Source organism: Doryrhamphus excisus, chromosome 1 (genome assembly GCF_030265055.1).
Source record: "Doryrhamphus excisus isolate RoL2022-K1 chromosome 1, RoL_Dexc_1.0, whole genome shotgun sequence".
NCBI lineage: Eukaryota > Metazoa > Chordata > Actinopteri > Syngnathiformes > Syngnathidae > Doryrhamphus > Doryrhamphus excisus.
The window spans coordinates 4,945,172-4,966,134 of NC_080466.1; the positions used below are offsets into that span (position 1 = coordinate 4,945,172).

The window sequence follows — 20,963 nt, forward strand, 5'->3', positions numbered from 1 at the left end:
CCCCCCCGGCTGACTATGTCTAGGAAACAGAAGAAGGAAGAAACAATGCTCTGATTCAGGAATTGTTGAAGTGTGGCACAGTGAGTCTCCGCTGAGAGAATCTAATCTGGTAAGGAATTCCGAAGTTAGCTTAGCATGTGTGAAGACCATGATTTTCCTTATTTTTGTCAAGCTGCTACTGTACATCTGACAAGGTGGTGAATGGCAGCAGGCAGTGAGAGAGGAGGTGAGCGGGACAAAAATGGAGTGCTAGGGGACTGTTCTATTGGATACCACAACTGTGTGAGATAATTAATCCCTGCCTGTACAGTGGTCCTGGCCTTCATTGGTGTCGTCACAAGCCAAAGAAAAAGCAAAACGGGGACTTAATCTCTTAGACTGGGGGTCTCCACCTTTCATCACTATGTGAGCTGCTTTGATGGAAAGAGAGGACAGGTGAGTTTTTATTTATGACTGGCAACATTTAAATTAGACTTTATTTACAAAGCGGATCACTTCAAACTGTGGTCCTTGTCTTTCTGATTTTTTAATGGCATTTTGTCATTAAATACAGGCATAATGTCTGAATTAAAGGGTTATTGTGCAACAGTTAAAACTTTATTTTGTACATTTTTGCTTATTTTAGATGCTCACTGAGTCTTGCTATTGACTAATCTATATATCATCCATCGGTCCATTTTCTATGCCGCTTATCATGCCTAAGTTTACGGGGTATTCCGGAGCCTATCCCACCCCTGAGCCAGGCTCTACCCTGGACTGGTTACCAGCCAATCGCAGGGTACAAGATTGTCAATAAAATACAACAATTAAAAATAACATGATGTCGTTCTGTACAAGCTTTTGTGTGAATTTTGAGACAAGGTTTTTGACATTGGTTGAATTCCAAATTTTATGACTTTTAGGGACCAGTACAGGGTGTACCCTGCCTCTCGCTGAAAAGGACATCTGCGGTGCCACCATACCCGCGACCAGGTTTCATTGTGCTAGATTAAGGTAGTAAAGTTGTGTTTTTTGGGTAAATATTCAGTGACAGAAAATTGCCAACTATATTTTAGACAGGCATGGTGGAGATTATTTAAAGACAAGCTTTGTTAGTATTATCAGCATTTAAGCATTCTCTTTACATTGTGCCTTTTTGCTTTGTTTTCCAGGGTGGTGGTTGGTTTTAGGGGTTTTTGTTTCTTAATTTTATTTCTATACGACATGCATGGACAACTTTGGACACGCCCGGTTTACAGAATTCATATGAACCATGACTTCGCTTTAGTGGCCATTGAGCATGTTTACAAATGCTGCCCTTGAGTACGATGCAAAGCATGTCAAATGAATTTGCCACAATAATTCTTTTAAGTGCACAATGACAGACAGCCATAATGACCTCCCTTAAGTGTTACTTTTCTTACGGGTAATGGGAAAGTCATCCAACCATAATGCATCTCCCAGGCATCTTCCAGTTGTTTATGACATTGTATTGTATCATTGTATTGTATTCTACCAAAAAAGTAGCTCCAATTATTAAGTCAGTTCAAATGAAACTGTTAACTGACATCCAAATATTGCTAAATATACAGTATGAGAGAAATATTTATAACTATCAAAACTGGAAAATTGACCAATCATGTGTGACTTTATCAGGAAAACAGACAAGAAAATCAAGACTCCTCATTCACTTCAAAGAGCTGACTTGCAAATTCATCACTACTATTCATACATTTTCAGATATATATTTTTTCTTGTAAAATGGCTATTTAGCATAGTAACACCTCCCATAGAGAGGATTTAACATAATTGCATGATGAGCTTTAGAAGATCAGGGCCCTTACCTCCCTTACCTATGTCTGTACGTACATTTTGGATTTCTGGGTACGCAGACTTTCAGTCAGATTTCCACTCAGTTTTACAGGTATGGCCCCAGGTGCATATGTGCAATAATACATTTGCTTTGACGACCCCTCCTCGTCATACTGACCATGAAATTTCTTATTTATACTTTGTTACGGATGGCCTCCCATTCTTTTTACGACATCTTAACCAGCATGTATCAGCAGGTGCACACTTCACTGCCTGCCGGAGTGGTGACAAAACTCCCATTTGATTGCCTTTTTAAAACCACAGAGAGAAATACTGCCCCCAAGAGTGGTGACGCTGTGTACCACAGTGCGCTGACACATTGACAAACACAACCTTCGGGCACTCAGTCTACGCAAAGCTCTTCTATTTCCTCATCCCAAAATCCAATATCACCCTCTTACAGCATGGATAATGATCCCAAACATATTGGTAATCCACCATGTACTACCCTGAGGGATGCAAGCAGAAGGTTTTGGAATGGCCCCCGCAGTCACTCGCCAAATTGAAAATCTGCGGTTAGAGCTTTATAGTAGATCAGTCCATGCACACAGAATAAGTGTCTTAAACAGGGACAAATTAGCTGACAGAAAATCCTAAATGCTGCAGAAGTACTTAATGTGATATTTGGATGTGTAGTTTTGCATAGTACCGTAAATTCTAATATATCTTGAACTTTGACTCCTGCAGCTCACACAGTGCAACTAGTTTATGACTAAGTTATAATCTCATGACTCATCCTTTACTTCAGAACTACTCCTAAGTGTTTAAATACTCTGCCACTTATAAGTCAGTGAGGAAATACTATCTCTTTCTTTGGCAGGAGCCAATCACAAGTGCATGAGTGCACTCACAACGAGCTTGTCAATTGCAGGAGGTCATTGTATATAACAGTATACACTCAAGGTGTCATCTTACTAAGAGTAGTGAACTCATCACACAGCAGCTTAACACTCAAAAGGTATACCTGATAAATATACCAATACAAGTTTAAAATGAAAAACTCTTTTGAAGTTTTCCCAAGTTTTCAATGACTGCATGCTCAGACGCATTGCATTTATTGAGGCGCTGCAATGACGTCAGTCTCCCTCTGGGCTCCTGGCGCCTTTTAATGGACAGAGGTAGCAGCACCAACCATCCATTTTCTATGCTACTTGTTCTCCAATCAAATGCTTCACTGTAACGATTATGGGACAACTTTAAATGTTGTATTTAATTTTGTTTTTAATAGGTATAAATGTTACAATTTTGTGTGTGTTACATTGATGTGTGTTGAGTTTAGTGTTATTTGTAAGAAAACACCATGAGTCGGACCGTAGATGTCAGATATATTTGTTTTAATATAAAGTAATTTAGCAGCCACTTGTATTGCTTTAATTAACTTTTTTAATACAATCATTTTTGACACACTAAAATAATTACTAGAAGGACAATTTGCAGGATTACACACAAACATTTTCATAAACTCACTAAAGAAGAATCTCTTCCACTTTTGCGAGTGTCTTATCCAATTTTGAAACCTCTCTAAAAGGTTTATGTTGACCACCTAAAATAAACTAACATCTTAAATGTATTATTTCGTTATTCAAAGGTGGTGCATATTTATTCTGTCATTTAAAGCTCAAATAAATACAGTAGATGAGAATAATGCATACAGTACATTCCTGCACCTACAAGTACTGGCCATCACTAATCTTCTTACTCAGTATTTTAATTTAAAACCCATTACAGCAATAGACACTCAAATAATTCTAATGATTATTCCAAGTCACATGCTGTCACGATTTATTGTAGTGTAATCCACAGCATTATGAGGTGAAGCCATGTACCTGTGTAACACTGCCCTCTGCTGGTCAATGAAAAGAACAATTTTAAAGCCAATACAGACTTCAGCAATGCAAACTACAGGCATCTGTACTGTTTTTCCAGTATTCCAGTATTTCAGCCTTATTATTATCCTGGATTCTATTGGATGTCACATGCGCAAATACACAAGTTGCTGCTGAAAGCTGGACGTGCTGTAGCAGACGACAGATGTCACTGTATCAGTTGATCTCTGCCCCCATGTATGGAGTAGCAGCGTCACAACTGATGACTGTTTAGCCCAAAATACCAGTGAGTTCACTTCAGCTTCTCTACTCTTAAGCAACACAGCAGGCCAGGTCACAAATTGCCACCTTACAGTGAGCATACAGTATCAACTACTTACTTTGTCACATACTGTAATGTAGTGCTTGTTTGTTTGCATGTGAGAAAGACAGCGAGAGAGACTTCACTGAGCTATCATTATATCTTGGTCACACACCAGGGAGCTGCACACAGTGATCATAGTGTGTCATTATTTCCACTCTAAAATCAAATTGCATGAATGTAATTTTGAACGGTGTGCTTGACTTATATTTATCTGTTTGTTTTTTTTTTTTTTTTTTTACAAATTTGCTAGTTTTTGGTATCACATCTACTGTACAAGCCTTTATTTTTAATATCATAAGTAGGATAGAAATATGTGTACAAGATGACACAAGGTAAGTAAATATTGGTTCCCAACTACAAAACGAAGAAAAGCGGCTTTTTGTGAAAAGATTCATTTCAAGCATAACTTTGACACTTTGACACAATTTGCATTTGTGACAGATCATTTCCCTACAATGCACAACCTTCTGCACACTACACTCCTCCGTGCTCTTCCACTTCCTCCTCGCTGTCGAGTGTGTTTTTACAAGGGAATGACGCAATCCAAGCTCTTATCAAAGGAACTTCTGCCATCTTGTGGTCGTTTTTATGGCTTAAAACTGCTTCGAAAGTGGTTTGCAGTTGTGTCATTATGTCTTTTTAAAAATTCATTCATTTTCTTATCCTCACAAGGGGTGCTGGAGCCTATCCCAGCTGCTATGGACAATTTGGAGTCGCCAATTAACCTAGCATGTTTTTGGAATGTGGGAGGAAACCGGAGTACCCGGAGACATGCAAACTCCATACAGAGACGGCCGAGGGTGGGATTGAACTCGAGTCTCCTAGCTGTGAGGTCTGCGCGCTAACCACTCGACCGCCGTGCAGCCCTTTTTTGAAATTCATTCATTTTCCAACACTTTTTCCTCACGAGGGTCGCAGAGGTGCTGGAGCCTATCCCAGCTGTCTTCGGGCGAGAGGCGGGGTACACCCTGGACTGGTGGTCAGCCAATCACAGGGCACATATAGACAAACAACCATTCACACTCACATTCATACCTATGGACAATTTGGAGTCGCCAATTAACCTAGCATGTTTTTGGAATGTGGGAGGAAACCGGAATACCCGGAGACATGCAAACTCCACACAGAGATAGCCGAGGGTGGGATTTAACTCGGGTCTCCTTGCTGTGAGGTCTGCGCGCTAACCACTCAACCGCCGTGCAGCCCTTTTTTTGAAATTGAACTATTTAATTCCTTTCTCCATGATGATTCTCCCCAAATAACAATAGCACATGGGAGTCTACCCTTCACTCCATCATTATGCTGCATGCAGAAGGTCCTTGGAGTCGATTCATGGAAAGAACCTGACCACATTTTGAGTAAGTTAAGTTCTCCCACAGTTTCTCAAGAAGTTTCTCTCATCTAATGACTCTAGAGGGATTTGTAGTCTGCGACGGTAGTCTAGTTTTGTGGTAATGAGAGGCTTCTTTTCCATGCAGAGTGTGGGACTGTATGAAACTTCCCCATGGAGAAGATCTTGCTGGGCTGTCTTCTGATCAGGTAGGAGCTGAAGTTGGATGGAAATGGTTTCTTTAAGTACTTTATATGCAGCAAGTCTTGTCTGTTGTTTGTCATTAATATGAAAATAAAACACAAACAAACATTATGAAGGAGAAAAGGCAAATATATTTCATTTCTTGACCTTGCATGGATTGGATTTAACATTTTTGGCCAATTGAAAAAATATAAACACTCCTGCTTTCATGGGCGTTAAATGGCTAAAACACATTTTGAATCACTGGAAATACGCCATGTCATTTAGCAACAGTGTTGCATTGCAATCATCACTCCTTCATATTTGTGTTAAAGGAATGTAGTCTAATCAGCTTGTTTGGTTTAGAACTCGATTCCTGATATGGTTGTGCTGCCACATGCTCGATGTGTTTTGTTTCGCAGACGCAATGTACATTGGAACACAACGTTTGATACGCTGAAGTGGCGCAGGCAAATAGGTGTTGTTCATGTTTCAATATTTGACTGTTACACCTCGCTTATCATTGGAAACACAAGCAATTGTTTCTTTAGTAGTTCACACCCCTCACGTTTCAGCAACTATTTTTATTATTGAATTATATATACTTATATTGAATTATATTGTGTACTTGTATTATATTTCTTATTTTATTTGTATTGTTTCATTACTTAAAATGGACAATAGTATGCAAATGGAACTTGGATTTACTTTAGTGTAGTCAGGGTTCAGCTTGTACATTAGCATATATTTACTATCTGCTGAAAATGATACAAAAGAAAGGCATTTTTGACTAAATAGTGATAGCATCTGAGGCCGCATGAGCACCCCTGCTACTGTGGGAGCTGCGGTTCCTGAACGTAAACATGAATTCCAACATGGACTGTCACATTGTAAGAAGAGCATACGTTTGGGAAACAGTGCCGTGTGTCAGTTTTCCAACATGCTGATGAGCCCAAACACTTATGAGTACTTATGAGTCTTGATGTGTTTGAGGACCCCGATGACGGAGTGTGAGGCTTCTCTTGTCTGACAAGCAAGATGGTGCATATGTGAAGTCTCCACACTGCACCTGTCATAAATAGAATGTGTGTAAATGAATGAAGTAGTGGCATAATCAACATCCTGATGGTGATATATTCGATGCACACACACATACACACACACACACACACACTGTGAAGCCCCTGCTGCTGCTAAGCAACCCAGCTGCACACTGTAAGAAATTGCTACCACTGTGGGGGGACTTGCTTTTAGACAAAATATGCTCTTAAGGGAATGATTTAAGAATCCTTGAATCATTGCTTAGGTATCATTTAGTCCTGCGTGCCACCCTTCACAAACCTGTAATTAAATATAATAATAATAATGGCCTATAAAATGCCTATTCCACTCAGTCTAGGCTGTGTTTCTACCATTGTAAAATCAGCATTACAGGTTTTATGACTACTTTTTCTTGATTTTTTTCTAGCTGCTTCACCTTCACTGAAGTCTTTCGGTGCCTCCCAAAGTAGACCCCAACTCTCGCTTTGAAAAACAGTGGGTTCTAACCAGCAGCGGGGCAAGGGTCCTTGGGGGGCTCAAAGCAAGATGTTCAAGGGGCCACCACCCCCATCTGTGCACCCCCAAGGGGGTTTGCTGCATCATTATTTCATAATTGCATAGTAAATTCCCATTGTTGTTGTTTCTGTGCAGTACATGTATTAGCACTTGGGGCACTCAGTCTCTCAGGGCACCCCCCCCCCAAATGCCAGATTTGCCTGTTGGCATGCCCCGCCTCTGGGTACAACAATTAGTTTTTCTAAAATGAATTAACAATAAAGATTGTTGAAGCAATCCTGACCCCGCCTCTCGCCCGAAGACAGCTGGGATAGGCTCCAGCACCCCCGCGACCCTCGTGAGGAAAAAGCGGTAGAAAATGAATGAATGAATGAATGAATGAATGGCTCATCAAGAAATCCTGATTTATGCACATGTTCTATTCATTTTTATGCAACCCTTTTGGTTATCAAATTCCCAAGAGAACAGTCTGAAGTATAAACAATACAATTGTTTCTATTGCTCCTGTTGGCACAAAGTCATTGAAATATCCTGTAAATCCCTGCATATGTACAGAATGTACAGTATGTATATACACCAACAATAATTAGACCTCAGATTTAAAACAACACTTCCTGAATTTTGATAACACCATATTCCGTTGTATTTTAAACTTTCATTAACTTTTTGTTATGCTGTATATCATCTTTTTCCAAAACTAAAAGCCCTCTAGCTTTAAAGATGTGAACTGTTTCTTCTACTGCTGAGGGATTCAAACACTAATCTTATTTGGCAACAAAGCCAAGGTTGCATGGATGCACTGCAGCACGACCATTCCTTAGAACTCTAGCAAACAACAAACTGAACCTCTTGATCAGGACTGGCTAGATATTATTTTTGACAGTTACACAGTGGGTACCCAAACCTTTTCCGCATACTATATAAAATCAAAGGATGCGGGAGTCACTTTAATATTTTTAATTTTGTAAAAAGGCAAAAAAAAAAAAAATGTTTTTGCTTCGATGCCCCAGGCATCATAGCAATGCGGGCTTTTCAGGTGGCTGATGAGGTTTGATGTGTTGAAGGTTGCGGGTTTGTTTCCTCATCACGGAGCATTTGGAATTGTAATACAGAGTATTAGAGTATATGGAGTGGGTTCTTTGTTCATAAACTCTTATAGATAGAGACACACATACCGGTTGTTCCTCTGATTTCAATACCAGTGTGATTGAATTTACCGTAAATTCCAGTGTATAAGATGCACTAGTATATGAGCCACATCCACTACATTTAGAGAAAAAACACATTTGCACATATATAAGCCATGCCGGACTATAAGCCGGACATGACATATTGTGGTATGGCTCTTCTTTCGACCGGAGCCAATTACGAGCTATGAAAAAACGAGCTTGTCAACCCATTGGAAATTGCAGGAGGTCATTATTCAATATAACAGTTTGTCTCACGTTGTCATCTTAGAAACAATAACTCATCACACAACTTAATACACAAAAGGTATACCTAATAAATATACAAACATGTAATAATACAAATTTAAGTTTTCCCATAATATATATTTTTTGGAGCAAAGCATTTCATTGGAGGACAAGCATCATAGAAAATGGATGGATGGTGCTGAAATGGTGCCCGGAGCCCAGAGGGAGGCTGATGTCATTGCAGCACCCCAATGTGTCAATGTGTTGCTCAGAAGTCCTGCATTATGGGAAAACTTAAAAAGAATTGTGTTTTTAACTCGAATTGGTACATGTTTGTATATTTTTTTTTAGATTTAACTTTTCAGTGTTAAATTGACTCAGACCGTTATATTGTTATACTGTCTCCTCACTGACTCGAGCGGCACAGTATTTAAACAATTAGTAGTTCTTAAGTAAAGAAGATGTCATAAGATTAGAACTTAACTGCCTTGTTTTTAAATATTTCATGTCGTTATGCAACACACTACTCACACGTTCAGAGCTAATTGCTTCAACGACATGCGTCCATTTCTGTCAATCTGCATAGGCTTTGGTACATTCCCATTCTATTTTGCAGTACTTTTATTTGTTTTGTGTTTTGCTCATGTGTTTTCTGAAATGAAAATTAGTTTTTCCTGTGTTCACGGAAAACATGCAAACCTCACACAGACGCCAAAAGGAGATATACAAGCCTTCCGGATCATCTGACTGTGTGGCCAACAAGTGGCAAACCACTAGTCCACTGTGATTTGCATTTCTTAACCATCATATTTTTGTCTTTTTTGGGGGTTTAATTTTAGTTCTCCAATGTGCAGTGGGGCAATAAAAAATTAACCGCGGGCCACAATGGCCCTAGACAACATCTTTGACAACCCTGGGACAGGATAATAACATGAATTGTACTTTTTTGAACAAGTTATACGACGAAACAGTGCATGTGTACACTTAAATATTCACTTTAAATTTGTGGTTAGCGCGCAAACCTCACAGCTAGGAGACCAGGGTTCAATTCCACCCTCGGTCATCTTTGTGTGGAGTTTGCATGTTCTCCCCGTGCATGCGTGGGTTTTCTCCGGGTACTCCGGTTTCCTCCCACATTCCAAAAACATGCTAGGTTAATTGGTGACTCCAAATTGTCCATAGGTATGAATGTGAGTGTGAATGGTTGTTTGTCTATATGTGCCCTGTGATTGGCTGGCGACCAGTCCAGGGTGTACCCCGCCTCTCGCCCGAAGACAGCTGGGATAGGCTCCAGCATCCCCCGCGACCCTCGTGAGGAAAAAGCGGTAGAAAAATAATTAATTTTTAAAAAGTTTTTAACATCTCATGCTACCATTTTCCAATAGGGAAATAAAATAACACTAATGGGCATACTAAAATAGTTTCATAGAATAAATAAATAATCCATAATAATCAAATAAATAGGGCGGCACGGCGGTGGAGTGGTTAGCGCGCAAACCTCACGGCAAGGAGACCAGGGTTCAATTCCACCCTCGGCCATCTCTGTGTGGAGTTTGCATGTTCTCCCCGTGCATGTGTGGGTTTACTTCGGGTACTCCGGTTTCCTCCCACATTCCAAAAACATGCTAGGTTCATTGGCCACTCCAAATTGTCCATAGGTATGGACCCCGCCTCTTGCCCAAAGACAGCTGGGATAGGCTCCAGCACCCCCGCGACCCTTGTGAGGAAAAAGCGGTAGAAAATGAATGAATGAATGAATTTTTAAAAAGTTTTTAACGTCTCATGCTACCATTTTCCAATAGGTAAATAAAATAACACAGAATGGGTATTGTAGTGGCTATTTGTCCTTCTCTAAAATAATAAACGTAACTTATAATCAAGCGGCCACTGATGCACCATGGGTTTTGTTTCACGCAGGCAAAAGAGTCATTGTCCAAACTATCCTGTTCCGTTTCTTCTTTCCTTTTATTACCAAGCAAGCAAACAAAATAAAAAAGGAACAAGGGCCTTTTCCTATTGCCTCTCTTGCTCTGGTACAAAACCATAGGCCCATCCCGGTGCATGCTGGTCCTGTGAGCACCGCCTACCCAAATATATTGCAGGTGCCCAGGGTGCCATCCAATGAAACAAACCCACAAATCAACTACTAATTAACCCCAACAAAATATGATAGACAAACAAAATAAATAACAAGAAAATATTATCAAGTAATCCAAACAAAACAACAACAACAAAAAATAAATCAACAGATATCAAAAACCTAGGAACACACCAATAAATAGCTCCTACAGGTATACTAAAATAGTTTAATAGAATAAATAAATAATCCATAATAATCCAATAAATAATTATTGTCTGAAAAATGACCACAAATGTGCACTTTGAGATTTGGGAGTTGTTGTCTGTATGGGAGAGTAAACATATTAGTTGGGGGGGGGGGGGGGGGGGGGGGCAGGAACAACACGTCCATTAATGCCATTACTTCTACCAGTGTTTGCCCTCTGCTCCAAGGAGTCATGGTGATAAACATACTAAAAAACACACACACTGTACAAAAAAAATCCACACACTTGCAGCTGCTCTTGTTATTGTGTGCACGGACCGCGTGTTTTATTTTTTTTTTTTCATATTATTTGTAACAGTGTGTGGCACACCACTGTCAGCTCGTCACTTCTTGCAGCGTGCGGGATATAAAGCGAGGGAGTGGCGGCGTCAAGCTAGTAAGCAGTGGAAGCAAGACACACACACACACACATACACACACACACGTAGTGCAATTATCGCTGACATTTTAACATGACCGCTGCATTAGTGGCTCTGATGCTGCCTGCAAGTGCATGCCGCATGCCCATCGAGGATGGCCCGACGAGGAAGGACTTGATGGCCGCCTCTTGGATGGATCTTGGCTTTCTAACAATCCGCTTGAAGAAGTTACACGCTGACAGTTGTTAATGTCACTCCGCCACCGGGACGATCACTACTGCTTCAGGTAACGTTTGTTTGCACTTTAATGCTTTAATGCTCATTTGCGGGGGGGAAAAGATGACTTTTGCAAATATTGTAATTTAATCATATATTTCCAATCATATATTTCCCATATATATGGATTTTAATATAATACCAATGAAAAACTGTGTCTGCACTTCAAATAAATTTGTAATTAATGTGTAAATTAAGTCATCACTCGCTTTGTTTTAATCAATGCAGTCATTTTGACACTAAAACAGTGAATAAAAGGACATATAATGGCAATTTCATCCTATCCAAACTGTTTATATTTGTATCTTTACTAATATATTTCCTAATATCATACTTAAGATTGTGATTTGAATGCCAGTACAGTGTGAAAAAAAACTCATTAGTCCTATACACAATATCTGAGTTAAAAGAGTACTTATTAAAATACCGCATTATTAATATTGTGAGGGAAATGTAATTTTGATTTATTCATTCATTCTGATAGTAGCAATTATATGGTGGATAATAAATATATGAATAGTGACCAGGAACGGAGGGTTATGGGTGGAAAAATGAGGCTGAATGGCGGTGGGTCTTCTTTTTGAGGTATCCTTAAGCAAGGCACACACACGCTCGTGGATGCGACACTGTTGCACTGCCCCTACTGTGTGTGTGTGTGTGTGTGTGTGTGTGTGTGTGAAATGCCTGTATGATTATTATACCGTGCATAGTAGTTTTAATGAAATAAAGTCAAGTAAAAGCATTAAAAATAGATTTTTTCTTGTTATTTTCAGATGGACAAGAATCCTGGTAAATGACAAGTAAGTTTACCATGAGTACTTCCTCCTGGTGTGAACTAACACAGGAAGTGGGACAATCTGCCTCCATGGGGTTTGACAACAAGACCAACCAGACGCTCCCAGGGGTGACCCCCATGAGCCTGAACATCTCCCTGCCGCTCACGGTGCTGGTGAGCATCATGATCCTGCTCACAGTATTTGGAAACGTCCTGGTGGTCATAGCTGTGTTTACGAGCCGGGCCCTGAAGGCTCCACAGAACTTATTTCTGGTATCTCTGGCATCAGCGGACATACTTGTGGCCACCTTAGTGATGCCCTTCTCCTTGGCCAACGAGCTGATGGGATATTGGTACTTTGGGGAGGTGTGGTGTGAGATCTATCTGGCTCTCGATGTTCTTTTCTGCACCGCCTCCATCGCTCACCTCTGTGCAATCAGCTTGGACCGCTACTGGTCCATCACGCAGGCGATAGAGTACAACCTGAAGAGGACCCCACGCCGCATCAAGTGCATTATCTTCATCGTTTGGGTCATCGCCGCTGTTATCTCCTTTCCGCCTCTCATCACCATGGAGAAGGAAAACAGCAAAGAGGACCCGGTTTGTAAGATCAATAATGACAAGTGGTACGTCATCTCCTCCTGCATTGGCTCCTTCTTCCTTCCGTGTGTCATCATGGTGCTGGTTTATGTTAGGATCTACCAGATTGCCAAAAAGAGGACACGTGCTCCACCAGGAGACCGGAAACGCAAGGACAAGTCAGACGCCATGGCTCCATCTAACCAGAAAGAGAACGGCCTGGCTGCAGGTGAGGCGGACAAACTTAAGGACCAGGGGGACATTGAGTTGAGAGAAGGAGTAGGAGGCAAAGAAGGTGAGATCAATGGAGTGGACATTGAGGAGTCGTCCTCTTCTGACCATAAAGTCAATAATCCCTGCTCCATGAAGAAGAAATCATCCAAGGGGAAAAGCAAAGTCAAACCAGGTGACGGCGAAGTGCAGAAGAAGAGCACCAAAGGAAGCCGTTGGAAGGGTCGTCAGAACCGAGAGAAACGTTTCACCTTTGTGCTGGCGGTGGTCATCGGCGTCTTTGTCATCTGCTGGTTCCCCTTCTTCTTCACGTATATGCTGATGACGCTCTGCGAGTCGTGTACCGTCCCAGCCACACTGTTCAAGTTCTTCTTCTGGTTCGGCTATTGCAACAGCGCGCTCAACCCCATCATCTACACCATCTTCAATAATGACTTCCGCAGGTCCTTCAAGAAGATACTTTGCAGGAGGGACATGAGAAGATATGGCTGATGGGACTGCTGCTTCTGTAAATATCAATATTTTGCTATAAATATCATTCTGGTGGCGGCACGGCGGTTAAGTGGTTAGCGCGCAGACCTCACAGCTAGGAGACCAGGGTTAAATTCCACCCTCGGCCATCTCTGTGTGGAGTTTGCATGTTCTCCCCGTGCATGCGTGGGTTTTCTCCGGGTACTCCGGTTTCCTCCCACATTCCAAAAACATGCTAGGTTAATTGGCGACTCCAAATTGTCCATAGGTATGAATGTGAGTGTGAATGGTTGTTTGTCTATACGTATGTGCCCTGTGATTGGCTGGCGACCAGTCCAGGGTGTACCCCGCCTCTCGCCCAAAAGACAGCTGGGATAGGCTCCAGCATCCCCCGCGACCCTCGTAAGGAAAAAGCGGTAGAAAATGAATGAATGAATGAATCATCCTGGTGGCGGCACGGCGGTTAAGTGGTTAGCGCGCAGACCTCACAGCTAGGAGACCAGGGTTCAATTCCACCCTCGGCCATCTCTGTATGGAGTTTGCATGTTCTCCCCGTGCATGCATGGATTTTCTACGGTTTCCCCCCACATTCCAAAAACATGCTAGGTTAATTGGCGACTCCAAATTGTCCATAAGTATGAATATGAGTGTGAATGGTTGTTTGTCTATATGTGCCCTGTGATTGGCTGGCGACTAGTCCAGGGTGTACCCGCCTCTCGCCCAAAAGACAGCTGGGATAGGCTCCAGCACCCCAGCGACCCTCGTGAGGAAAAAGCAGTAGAAAATGAATGAATGAATGAATCATCCTGGTGGGACTGGTTGGATGGAACTGGCGTAGCGTGGGGTACCAGTTCAATCTTTGCATCTAACCGGTCCTTCTTAGCCTTTTTACCCTTTTGGGCCACCGTACTCCAAGCTTATGTTTGGCAGTGTGACACAAAAGAAGTATTTGAAGTATTATGGCTTTTGGCCTTTGCAATTTGCATTTAATTTAAAGACTGTCATGGCTGTCAAATGTGTAAGGGTTGTAGTCACAAAGGAGGGATGCAGCCATCGCTGTCAGTACCACTTAAAACTTTTATAAATCCTCATCACTGCTTCTACAATTACTGCTTAAATATATATGGTTTATTACATCTCGTGAACTGTAAAGCTTTGCACCCGGGGGGTGACGGAACCTTCTCACTTCTCCCGCCATGCTACGCCATGCTACGCTACGGTTGGAGAGGCTTTTGCAAAATGAGCTTCACATGCACCATTAGCTCGATTGCGATTGATTTGGAAAAAAACATCTCCAACCGCTTCAGCACAGAGCCCAATAACACTCGGCAGTAACTTTATTGTACATTTATTTGTTTTTTTTTAATATAAAGACGCAGTTAAGTCAATTGCGTTTCTTTTATTTCACTGCCGTTTGATGTCGAAAACATGCCTCATTATTGTCATGGATACTGTATTGTGCCATTTTGTACAATATAAAAATTGGTTGGTAACGATAGTGATCAAAAATACAAGGAAAATGCCGCCACTTGAATAAAATCCATTTCCTGAGCAGGTTGTAGTATCAATATGGTGATGTCATCATACTTTAAAAGATAAGCACTCATAACATTCGATGTTATAAATTTATTTCAAAAACTGCACTGACGGTGTAACGGAGATCCAGAAATTGAAGCTGATGTTTTATCTCTATCGTGTCTCCGCTTTTTCATGAATAAATGTAAATGAGAGACCACGAGTGACCTTTCAGTCGTAATCTAAGAGGAAAAAAAGCAAACCCAGCAGTGAGTCTGACCTTTGCAAGCAATTAAAAAAAAAAAGAGTCTTCCTAATGAGTCTTTATGAAACATGTGTAAATATTCAGTGGGCCCTGAATTAATCACGTTTGGGATTAGATGGAGGTTGTTTAGTTTTCATCATCAGTGAAGCTTCAGGGTTGATCTTAACAACTCCAAAGTATGTGATGAATATGATAACAGGAAGTAAGAAATCACAGAGGTAATGGTTCATTTGCACTTTTGTGTTGTGGTGGAATGTGTCACACGGTGACAAGCCTGTCAAACCAGAATGTCTCCCCCTCTCCTTGTCCCTCCTGACTCTGTCACGGCTGGTGGATAAAACAAAAGAGCGATAGCCGGGTACAGAAAATTCATTTTTTTCCAGCAGAGGGAGTGTAAGTTAAAGTCTTCCTTCTGACAGCCAAGCCAGGCGGTCTGGCAGGCTTTTTAACAACCTGTCGGCGGCGAGATCAACGATGCTTCCTTCAGTTTCTCTGCTAATCCATCCAGTGTCTTGTACACCAGAGGCTGGTGTGTGTGTGTGTGTGTGTGTGTGGAGTGGAGTGTCTCCCTGCACGTTTACACCACTTGCAAGTGTGCGGGTCTGTGAGAAAGAGGGAGGGGTGTGTGAGAATGTGTATTTGAACATGTAAACAGTCGGGGGAGGAAGTTGGCCATCAATAATGTAGCACAGAATGACTCAATCAGTCATGAAGTTTGGGGTGGCGAATAAACCACAAAAATATGCTGCACGGTGGATGAGTGGTTAGCGCGCAGACCTCACAGCTAGGAGACCAGGGTTCAATTCCACCCTCGGCCATCTCTGTGTGGAGTTTGCATGTTCTCCCCGTGCATGTGTGGGTTTTCTCCGGTTTCCTCCCACATTCCAAAAAACATGCTAGGTTAATTAGCGACTCCAAATTGTCCATAGGTATGAATGTGAGTGTGAATGGTTGTTTGTCTATATGTGCCCTGTGATTGGCTGGCGACCAGTCCAGGGTGTACCCTGCCTCTCGCCCGAAAACAGCTGGGATAGGCTCCAGCACCCCCCGCGACCCTCGTGAGGAAAAGCGGTAGAAAATGAATGAATGAATGAATATGCTTTCAATCTTATTATGCGGCACGTTGGTTAAGTGGTTAGCGCACAGACCTCACAGCTAGGACACCAGGGTTCAATTCCACCCTCGGCCATCTCTGTGTGGAGTTTGCATGTTCTCCCCGTGCATGCGTGGGTTTTCTCCGGGTACTCCGGTTTCCTCCCACATTCCAAAAACATGCTAGGTTAATTGGTGACTCCAAATTGTCCATAGGTATGAATGTGAGTGTGAATGGTTGTTTGTCTATATGTGCCCTGTGATTGGCTGGGGACCAGTCCATGAATGAATGAATGAATTATGCTTATGTTAGCTTGTGTCCATAGTCAGTCAAGATTCAAATGGTTAGCTTAGCTAATGACGATCCTGACAAACAGATCCAATTCGCAACTCATTTCACCTTAAAGAAAACAAATGTTAGCTGTGCAGCAACAGTACCTTTGTTTATTTAGTCACACTGAAAACAAGACAAACATGGTCGCTGTCAGCACACATCAAAAAGCGAAGGTGGTGTAACAGCCTCACCTTCATGATGTTCAATGATGATCCAGTGATTGTGTGGTTGTGGCGTGATATGTGGTGTACCCCGCCTCTCCCCAGAAGACAGCTAGGATAGGCTCTAGCATACCTGTGACGCTAGTGAGGACAAGCGGTATAAAAAAAATGGATGTAAAAAGCTGCTGATACAAGTTGCACTTCACTTTTTGGAGTCATTTTTAACAATTTCAAAATACTTCCAGCCTTAGGATATTTTTGAAGTAGTCATTACGATCCAATACGTTTGTTTGTCTTCTTAGTACTCACCTCAGCTCCTTTGGATTACACCACTGAAGCGGCTGATTTTATTTATGCAGAGCCCTGGAGGGGACATGGAGAAAAAAAATGATGGTTAAAAAAAAAAAAAGACATATTTTTGCAAGGTTTTGCGAGAGAACACAAAAATTTTGCATTGTCTCTAAATACTATGTGACGCTACAGGACTCAATTCCGGTCATTGCAAAAATGGGTTGGAAATGTGTCATTTAATTTCCATCTTCAGAATTTCCTCATCCCTTACAGAACAAATGCAGAGGTACTGATACTGCGACAACAGGAATAAGTGTTCAATTCCGTGATGGTTATTCGGCTCGTTCGGTTCGAGCTATTGTTGCTGAAAACACCGTATTCCGTATTCAACACGGAATAAATCCCAATTCGAAACAGGACTGAGTACTTGGCGGAAAAACCCTTGCTGACTTCAGGACATTTCTTTGCCTTCAAATGTCAAATGGAGTTGATGCCAAAGATCTCCATTTTGGTCTCATCTGACCACACCCAGTTCCCCCAAGCCTTGTCTGAATTATTTAGGTGTTTATTGGCAAACTTCAAAGGGGTCCGTACATGTGTCTTCTTTAGCAAGAGAACCTAGCAGGCACTCCACAATCTCCATCCATTACAACAAAATGAGTTACTAATGGTTTTCTTAGTGACTGCGGTCCCAACTCCACTGAGATCATTATCATGCTCATCTTTTGTAATTCAGGGTCTTACCCACGAGGTAAAATCGATATGTTTTATTTCTCTAATTTCTTAATTATTGCCCCAATAGCGGTCTCTTTCTCATCAAGCTTTTTGGTCATGGTCTCTGTGTCCATTCCAGTCTTGTGCAGGTCTATAATCTCACCCGAGGTCCTTTGGCAGCTCTTTGGTCTTGCCCATAATGGTGAACTGTTTCTGTGACAGGTGCCTGTTATCTACATCATGATTTGACCTAAGTACTAAAGGAGTACTTAAGGTACAAGACTAATTTGAGTGCTTCATGGGCACATCACTGATGATTGGGGGTCGGAAGGCTTGGTGGTTGTATAAAATAGTTATCATAATTTGAAGTGTATGAAAAGAACCTGTGTTGCAGCTGCACCCATTGAATTTAAAGAGGAAAAACATGATTGTACCACATTTGTACATATATAAGACGCATAAAAGGTCACACAAGTCTGTGAGGACCAGGCAGCACTTTATTTCACATGAGACAATCATGATCTATGAGAACTCACTGTGTAATTTTAGATAGAGGGCTAAAATCATCACACAGCAACTTAACACCCAAGGGGTAGCTAAGAAATGTTTTATTTCTCTAATTTCTTAATTATTGCCCCAATAGCGGTCTCTTTCTCGTCAAGCTTTTTGGTCATGGTCTCTGTGTCCATTCCAACAATCTCGCCCGAGGTCCTTTGGCAGCTCTTTGGTCTTGCCCATAATGGTGAACTGTTTCTGTGACAGGTGCCTTTTATCTACATCATGATTTGACCTAAGTACTATAGTACTCAAGGTACAAGACTAATTTGAGTGCTTCATGGGCACATCACCGATGATTGGGGGTTGGATAAAATAGTTATCATAATTTGAAGTGTATGAAAAGAACCTGTGTTGCAGCTGCCCATTGAATTTAAAGAGTAAAAACATGATTGTACCACATTTGTACATATATAAGACGCATAAAAGGTCACACATGTCTGTGAGGACCAGGCAGCATGAGACTATCATGATGTATGAGAACTCACGGTGTAATTTTAGATAGAGAGCTAAAATCATCACACAGCAACTTAACACCCAAAGGGTAGCTAAGAAATGTTTTATTTCTCTAATTTCTTAATTATTGCCCCAATAGCGGTCTCTTTCTCATCAAGTTTTTTCGTCATGGTCTCTGTGTCCATTCCAGTCTTGTGCGGGTCTATAATCTCGCCCGAGGTCCTTTGGCAGCTCTTTGGTCTTGCCCATAATGTTGAACTGTTTCTGTGACAGGTGCAGGTACAAGACTAATTTGTGTTCTTCATGGGCACATCACTGATGATTGGGGGTTGGATAAAATAGTTATAATTTGAAGTGTATGAAAAGAACCTGTGTTGCAGCTGCACCCGTTGAATTTAAAGAGGAAAAACATAATTGTACAGTAAACCTCGGATATATCGGATTCAATTGTTCCCACTGGTTTTGTCCGATATAAGCGAAATCCGTTATATGCGTATACCGGAAAATGTCCGTTTTACGCATATATCGGATTTATATCCGGTATATGCGTAAATCGGATTTTATCCGTTATAAAAAGGCACTTCCTTGACTATGTTTCCAATGTACCTGGACGCGCAGGCAACGCTGCAAATGACGTCGTATAGCGGCCTGTCACGATTCGGCGAATCGGAGCGCCACGATGCGGCCATCCGATATATGCGAGGGAAATTTAATGGAAATGCATTGGAACGGGACTGGAGATTTTGTCCGAAATAGGCGAAATCCGTTATAAAAAATCCGATATATGCAATGAATTTTTATTGGAAATGCATTACAGAAAAATTGGTTCTTTTTTATCTGTCCGTTGTGAGCGAATTTCCGATATATCCGAGTCCGATATATCCGAGGTTTGCTGTACCACATTTGTACCACATTTGTACATATATAAGACGCACAAAAGGTCACACAAGTCTGTGAGGACCAGGCAGCACTTTATTTGACATGAGACTATAATGATGTATAAGAACTCGCAGTGTAATTTTAGATAGAGGGCTAAAATCATCACACAGCAACTTAACACCCAAAGGGTAGCTAAGAAATATACTAGGCAAGTACCAATATTAGTTGTAAAAAAAATGTCATCTATCTTGCTTGGATCCCCTATTTAATCTAGTCTAATCTTAATCTTTAATCTTTAATCACTTGTAACACATAATTCTTCTGTTGCCTTCTTTGACGACAGTATATAATTTTTTTTTAAATATTTTTTAATATTACATATTGACTGCACGTACTTTCCCTTCAACTCCTATGTTGCCTGTGTTGTTTTTGTCCTAAGGCAATTATTCATGGAAGTTATATTTTATTAATTATATTTTAAGCTTATTGCTTGGAGACAAAACATGAAAACATTTAAAACTGTGAAAAAAAAGTCATTTTATTGTTGATATTCCTTCATGCTATGTGTATATTTTCTTTGCTACTTTCCTTCCTTTCCGTCATTATCTGTTTGCATCTTTGTAACGCAGTCATCACCAAGCAACAGTGATTACTTACAGAGAGCTTATTGGAGCAAGCCAGCTGTTGAAGTAAGAAACCCCCCCCACACACACACATATACACACACACGTGCACACATGCACACTTTGCCTCTGGGAATGGAATGGAAGCATGGATCATCAGGTTAGAGTGCATATCCGTCACCAGAAGGCTGAGCTTGGTGGTTGAGTGCAGCTACAATTCAAAGAGACGGGGACACAATGTCAGCAGGTGTGAAAAACTTAGAGGACAAACAGTCATTTGTAGCCAAGGACAAGACAAGTAAGAAGGAACGTTTCATTTGTAACACATCTAAAACCACCCCCTGGATGTGGGAGGATGGGGCGTGTCGCCTTTTTTTTTTTTTTTTTTTTTTTCAAAACGCTTCGTAGGTGTTAGGGGTGAAAAGGACACAGTGATGATGAGTGCTGAGTGTGGCACCCACATACGACAAACTGTACATCTGTTTTTCCAGAGTGACATCCGCCCATTTGGGGTGGC

General features: G+C 41.3%; 1 protein-coding gene across 3 annotated transcripts; it reads left to right on the forward strand.

Annotated features, from left to right (window-relative positions):
- The first annotated feature begins 108 nt into the window (after positions 1-108).
- adra2a (adrenoceptor alpha 2A) lies at positions 109-16,426 on the forward strand. 3 transcript variants are annotated; one of them, XM_058063133.1, is made up of 3 exons: positions 109-435; positions 5,310-5,580; positions 12,279-16,426. In XM_058063133.1, the coding sequence occupies exon 3, from the start codon at positions 12,299-12,301 to the stop codon at positions 13,580-13,582; it is 1,284 nt and encodes a 427-aa protein (XP_057919116.1). In that variant the 5' UTR covers positions 109-435; positions 5,310-5,580; positions 12,279-12,298; the 3' UTR covers positions 13,583-16,426. The 3 variants fall into 3 exon arrangements, with proteins under 3 accessions (XP_057919116.1, XP_057919203.1, XP_057919025.1); XM_058063220.1 differs by lacking the exon at positions 109-435 and having other exon boundaries at positions 5,377-5,399; positions 5,520-5,580; XM_058063042.1 differs by lacking the exons at positions 109-435; positions 5,310-5,580 and adding an exon at positions 11,019-11,515.
- The last annotated feature ends 4,537 nt before the right edge of the window (positions 16,427-20,963 follow it).